Source organism: Chenopodium quinoa, unplaced genomic scaffold (genome assembly GCF_001683475.1).
Source record: "Chenopodium quinoa cultivar QQ74 unplaced genomic scaffold, ASM168347v1, whole genome shotgun sequence".
NCBI classification, from domain to species: domain Eukaryota; kingdom Viridiplantae; phylum Streptophyta; class Magnoliopsida; order Caryophyllales; family Amaranthaceae; genus Chenopodium; species Chenopodium quinoa.
In genome coordinates, this window is record NW_018743942.1 from 1,959,462 (window position 1) to 1,966,346 (window position 6,885).

General features: G+C 38.0%; 1 protein-coding gene across 1 annotated transcript; it reads right to left on the minus strand.

The window, feature by feature from the left end:
- Positions 1–2,274: 2,274 nt before the first annotated feature.
- On the minus strand, positions 2,275–6,237 carry LOC110688852 (F-box protein At5g06550-like). Its single transcript, XM_021865611.1, has 2 exons — positions 4,788–6,237; positions 2,275–2,711 (listed from the first exon to the last, which is right to left on the minus strand). The coding sequence occupies exons 1-2, from the start codon at positions 6,086–6,088 to the stop codon at positions 2,474–2,476; spliced, it is 1,539 nt and encodes a 512-aa protein (XP_021721303.1). The 5' UTR covers positions 6,089–6,237; the 3' UTR covers positions 2,275–2,473.
- Positions 6,238–6,885: the final 648 nt, after the last annotated feature.

Here is a 6,885-nt window from a genome sequence, read left to right on the forward strand (position 1 = left end):
TAAAGTTCATAAGCTAGAATTTGACAATATATTTTATCAAATTGACAGTATATATTTTATTCCTCTGTTTTTTATTAGATGTATCACTTTTGTAATTGAGGACTCCAAGACAACATGTTAGAGTAAAGAGTGATAGAAAGAAAAATTAAGAGGGTACATATGCATGAAATACAAGTTACTCATCCTGAGTAACAACAAATGTAACTCAAGGGGCACGGATGTAATTTCGTGCTTTTAAGTTGGGGGTAAAAACGTCCACAGCATATTTCATAGCAATGGATGAGTTCCTTCCATCCTCAACAACACCCTCCTTCTTCCTCCATTCTCCCACCAGTAATCCTTGGCCCTAGTAGTACCCTTCTTCTTCTCCACCGTTCTTTCTCCTTCCCTCCGCAAGAGTAACACCTTCGCCGGAACAAGATGCTAGCCCTAAGGGGTTGATATGGCCCTAATTAAAACTATTTGTTCCTAGGGTTTCGTTTTGTTTCGCCGCAAAGCGGCGTTTAGGGCTTGAAGCCATTGTTATCGAGGAAGGAAGAAGAAAAGGGGGACAACGGGGAAGAAGATCAGAGATCGTCGGTGGACGGTGGTTCAGACGAAGATGGTGGTGGTGGTGGTTGTGACAAAAGACGAATAACGACGATGGTGTTGGTGTCTGTAACGAAGACGGGAAACGGAGAAGACGAAGGGTAATGGTGGTAAAGCGCAAACTGGTGGTGGTGGTGAAGCCCTGAAGCGCACTCAACGTTCTCCAAGAAGACGAAGGTTTTTTTTTAAAAAAAAATTAATAATAAAAAAAAATTTGTGTAAAATTACAACATATGCCACTTGAGTAACAAATTTCGTTACTCAGGCTGAGTAACTGGGGCTTGCTCGTACATATGTGATAGGAGAGATATATTAACTATGGGTATGTTCTCTTCTGCTTATTTCCAGTTCAGTTCAGCTCCAATAAGTTCAGTTCAATTCAGTTCTTATCTTAATGTCCTTCTCTTATAAAATATTCAGTTCGTTCAGCTCCAATAAATTCAGTTCAATAAATTAAAACAGGCTTTAAAAAGAAAAATGATCTATCTAAATTGAAATTTTCATTTATGGGACTATGGGAGGGACACCAATGAAGCACAGTTGGTGTAAATGAGAAGTCGAATATACTCCCTACTACTAGCCAGTCGAAGGCCCCATAAATAAGGAAGAGCAAACATGGTGTGGCCTGCCGGGCACATCCACCAGTAGTTGAATTGATCCTTCGCAAAATCCAACCAGCCCTGCACTATCATCTTGATTACTCCAAGCTCCATCCAAAATGAGGCAGTAATCAAGAGAACCATCAATGGATCCCCTGAGGCATCTGAAATAAGGATCTTTGGGAAAATGAGACTGAGCGAGTTGTGAGAATTGCGATTTAGAGTAAATAACCCAACTTGCATGCTGCGAGATATCCACTCCTTCGAAAGATGGGAGATAGCACCTTTGAAGATGATTTGATTATGAGTTAACCAAATAGACCAAAGATAGCAAACCCTACCAATTTCTAGATTTGCGAAACACAGACACCAAATCCCTAAACCATCTCTCGGAAGGCGAAATAGACATAGACAGAGAACACACATGTAGGATTTACCAAAAACCTCATAAACTTAGAGCAGTCCCAGAGGCAGTGGTGTGTAGTATTTTTCCAGCAAAAAAACTTCCAACTTCGGGAGGAGAGGCAATTCCCAAAACCGTCTCTACTAGGGATCAAAAGCTAGAAACTCCAGAGGCCATGAACTAGCAATACATATGCTGACCTTATAGAAAATTGGCCATCACGAGTAAACTTCCAATAAACAAAATCATCCATTGTACACAGAGGGTGCTCAGCGGAAAGAATTCGCAACACCGTAGAATTATCGAACTACCGGTGAACAAGGAAATATCCCACGTGTGTGAACGCTGATTAATGACAATTTTTTATGTTACATTGAAGTTTTTCACAAATTCAACTTTTTCCTTGTGAACAAGAAAGTACAATTCTTTCTATGTAGACATTACACCCAAATAGCACCGTCTAGAAAGAACAATTTTTGGAGCTTATTCAAAATTTTACTATTGCCTACAGAGATACAGAGCCTTTCATTGAGAGTTGAGATGCACAAGAGCATGTATGAAATGAGGCAATTTGTTTTACAGACGCATCAGAAGAACTATTGCAATACAAGATCAAGCAAACCTTGGAATTGTATTAAGAAATTCCTTCCAAAAAACTGATGACAGCCAAGGACAAAAGAATAATGGAGACAAGGAAAGAAAGACATAATTATACTGAAACAAAATTGACTGTAATATGATCATATCAGAAATTTTTTTAAAGTAAATAATTGACAATAAAAAGGAATCCTGAAAATGAACTTAAATGAATATACCAGAGTAAGATATCAATATATAAGCTCACCACCAGATTATGTGTCCAGCAACCCAAAACCTGCATAGTCTAGCCTAAGAAGGAAAACTTGAAAGCTCCAGCATTAGAATCTGAAACAGTTTCCCAAAATGGACGTTTCTTCTTCATTTCTTCAGCTTTAGTCACTAGCTGATCTATAGTCCCAGGAAAAGCAAACTCAATAGCTTCTTTGAACTTATTGTGCAGATTGACACGGTCCCTTGTTCCTGATACAAGTTCACTCGCATTTGGCTTCTGGAGGAATTCCAATACATTCAGCAAATTTCTCCTGATGAGGCAAGATAAGAAAAATGTCACATGATTCATCACTTAGGAGCAGTGAAGCTCTGCAGTGGCTTATACAAGTCTTAATACCAATTACCATATAAGAACAATTCTTGCATTCTTGACTTCTCAAGGCATGCATAGCAAAGTAAACTTGAATAACACGAGCAGACAGCAATCATACTAAAGCCAAATTTATAAAGATAATATGTACTTGAAGACAAGCTGGACAGTCTCTCATGGCAATCCCAGAACAATGTAAGGATAGAATTTCAATTAGCGATTCAATTTATAGAATCTGGATGTCTTTATTTATTTATTTATTCTGTACTTAACTTTGAACAGCCACACTTGATATCAATTGGACATTCTTAGCTTCTGTTCTCCTTGAAAATAAAATGGTATTATTGCTCTTGACTCTTGTATAGGTTGTGTCAAAAAGAAGATTCTCAGACCCAAGGATGACTTGGCAGTAAAAGCCTCAATGCAATAATATGGGCAAATACAAGCACATCTGACCAGCCCCCAAGGAATAAAAAGGCTCAAGGCGCACCAAGGTGATAGGTATTTCATCTCATTAAAGTGAGGAACATTTGCGCATTAAATAAAAAGTGAAAAAAAATCTGGAGAAAACATGTGCGACATCTGGACTCTGGAGCGTCTAGGCATAGTGCCCCTCTGGAGACATACCAAAAAAGGTACACTGCCCATGTCACCTTGGGCTTCAGTGCCTAGGCACTCCTACTTATACACTGCCAGCCCCTATCCTGTCCAAGCTAGAAGCCTCGTTAGAGTCAGAAAGAATGCTGCACCAGTATGACATCTAAATTGATTTAGTTCAATAAACTCAAATGACTCAACTTTGTTGCCTCCTCCAATAGGCCAGGACCCAACTTACCCTTATAAGAACTTGTCAATTATTGGGTTGCCCACAAATGGCCAAACTAATTACTATTATTACATAATAAGTTGATTGAATTGCTACCTTAATTGTCTACTATGACTAGAGAGTGATTACACTTTCAAAAACATGATGAAAAGTAATGGAATGAGATTAGACAGTGTTCTGGTAGATGACAAGTTTTTGATCAAAAGTTTCCAGGTAAGCAGTAATTTTTGAGGTATGGAGCTACACCCCTACCCCCTCACAGTAGAGGACCATAATATAAATATCAAACAACAATTATAGGATTATACATAATATAAATATCAAGTAGCAAACTAGCAACCGATAGGACTATAACATAGATCAGAACATGTGCACTCGGAATGAGTTATAATCACATAGCAGCAAAACGATAAAAATTAAATTGGCACAATGAGAAAAGTGGACATGTCTTAGTTCTAGGAATCAACAACTTAACATATATGGAAGAGTAAAACCTTTTCATCTCAATTCATTTTTTTCAGCAACCGTACACATACTAACACTTTTCCAGCTAGATAGCTAAGAATTATGCAAAGCAAGATTCTCTAATCCTCAATAGAGAAAACATATTGAATTATTATAATGAGGGCAGCCCAAATAAAAAGATATTTCAGCAGGTTATGCTTACAAAATCAAAATGTTGATTTAATAAAGAAATTCTGTACCATCAACTAGGAGGATATGGTTTACTTACAGCAAAATGCCATCACTTATTTCTTTTTAATTTGTCTATACTAATGAGAGGAAACAAAGGGAAAAAAGAAAATGGTTCACCACTTCACCAAGCTAAGTGATACTATGTGTAGACATATCTGGCAGCAGTCTGATAAGTATGCATATGATACACTCTTTCACTAGAGTCCACTTTACTCCTTGAGAGTGGACACTATTGCTAAATTCTTTAAGAACTGTAAATGATAAGCAATTTATCATAATAAATTTACAATCATCAACAATAATCTTCTATCATTAACTTGAAAACTAAGTTATCACAATTGTAGCATTTTAAGGTGAGCTAGAGAAGGCACTCAAACACTTGAGGAAGCAGATACAGAAAGCCAATAATAAAAAAAGGGTTGATTAGTCTAGCCACAGTAAACTTTGTCATTTTGACATTGCATAGTGATTAGCAGAGAAATTTGGGAGATATACCTGCTAACATAGTTCTGTGTGATAGCAATAGATTCTTCTAAGTTGATAACCAAATGCCACCATCCATTAGGCACAAAGAGAACCTCGCCTGCTTTACAGACACACTCAATGGGTCTCCTCCTCCAATCTTTTGTGGCTCCATAAAAATTCATAAACCACTCAATTATTGAAACTGGACATGCCACTTCAGCACCATCAGGGCTAGGATGGACACCAGGAGGTACAATCTCAGGAGGAAATAAAACCCACTTCTTGGACCCCTTAATCACAGCATTCCAAGCTGATGTAGAATTAGGATCAATATGAAACGAAGAACCCGACCCAGCAGGTCCAATTATTATCCATCTGTAATCAGGCCTCTCTTTACCCAAAACAGAAAATAAATCCTCCCTAAAGTATATAGGAACTTCATACTCTCTACCCAATGTCGGAACTTTCTCTGCAAACTTAGGATCAAACAAATACAAGGGTCTCTCTTCCCTAGTAAGGTCAGAATACCTAAAGTAATCCTCAAGCTTCATTTCAACTGGACCAACCGAAAACTTAACATCACCACAACTTTTAATCAAATAATCCTTATCCCATTTATCCTTTGCAACCCAGCTATCCAAGCAACCTTCCAACAACACAGGCTTATTAGGCTCCTCAAAATCTTTTATAAATTCCTCAACTGAAATCCCCCGCCTTCGCGGTATGTTATCCCTCTGTAGCCACTCATGTTTCATCTCAAGATTAGCACATAACCAACTTTGAAACAGAAAATCAGAATAAAAATCCCTAATTCCCAACCCACAAGACCCAATTTTTGAATTATCAAAACATGGGTAATGAGCAGCAATACAAGTTTTTCTCCATGACCCATTATACAAAAATCCACCTTTAAGGGTTTCCAATACCAAATCCCTCCAAAGGGGTTCATGGGTACTAAATACATATAAAGATTTACTAACAGTAGCTAAAATCCCTAAATAATTAGCATCCAAAAACCCTAAAATCTCAAGAACAAGTTCATCAGTAAGAACTTTCAAATTACCTAAGCCAATGTCTCTGGAATTATGAGAATTTGAGCTGAGAAAAAGATTACCCAATGGTTGAACTCCATGATTATTTGAAGGTGCAGAAGTTCTTAGCCTAAAACCACCTTCTTCTGGTTCATCTTCTTCAAAACTATGAGTAGGTTGTTGGGTTTTTCGAAAATTAGAGCCATTTTTGTTAGGTGTTGTTCTTGATTTCTTCTTGTTTTGCTTCTTTTTGTTCTTTCGTTTAATGGGTTTCTGCAGGAATCTCTTGCAGCTTAGCATTGTGCAATTTTGAGTTCGGGAATTTTGAGAAAGGGATTACATGAAAGCGGCTACAGGCGGTACCTTGAATAAGCCGAACTGTTTTGAGTTTTTGACACTTATGCAGGGTTCAGGTTTCACTCTTGATTTAGCATTTGTGGACCCGCGCGTTCTATTTTTGTTGAGCGATCATTTTTGGACTGCCACCAAGGCTGTTCACTTGTCCCAAATGGGACTAAAACCCGTGTGCTTTTAGTGTGGCTAGCTAACACATACTAAAATTCTAACCGAGCAACCCCGGATCGAGTAGCCCCTTACCCACCGAGTAACCACCAACTAAGTAACTCCTTATTACTGACTAAGTAACCATTGACTAAGTAGCCCCGGCCACATGATGTGGTTAATCACATATGAAATTTTGTAATAGATTAATAATACATTTCAATATATAAATATTTTTTGTTCCCATATGTTCCTTGTTGATTATTTGATTCATATCCATGGATTACTCGTTTCACGGTCATAAGTGTTAAGGGCCTCAACCAAAGAACCTTCTTATAGAATTTCTTATACTACTCCGTACTAGAAAAGGCTCAACCGAATCATTAACCCAAGCACACAGTAAGGCAAAGTTTCAAAATCTCACCCTTTTGTAGTTCCCCAATAGGTCTTAGCTGCATCCTAGTGCAACTAAGATAGCTACAACAAGGGGAGGCCCAAAACACGCGGCCAAATCAAATAACCAAGACAGCATGTCCGCGATCCGCACAAATCAACACCACGCTCCATAAAATGAACATTTAGTTGAAAAAAATGAA

What these genes read in the sequence shown, in the direction of transcription:
- LOC110688852 (XM_021865611.1), bottom strand. Translation starts at nt 6,088, where the DNA reads ATGCTAAGCTGCAAGAGATTCCTGCAGAAACCCATTAAACGAAAGAAC. An exon ending in ACACAGAACTATGTTAGCAG is followed by an intron (nt 2,712 to 4,787) that starts GTATATCTCCCA and finishes TTGCCTCATCAG; the next exon opens with GAGAAATTTGCTGAATGTAT.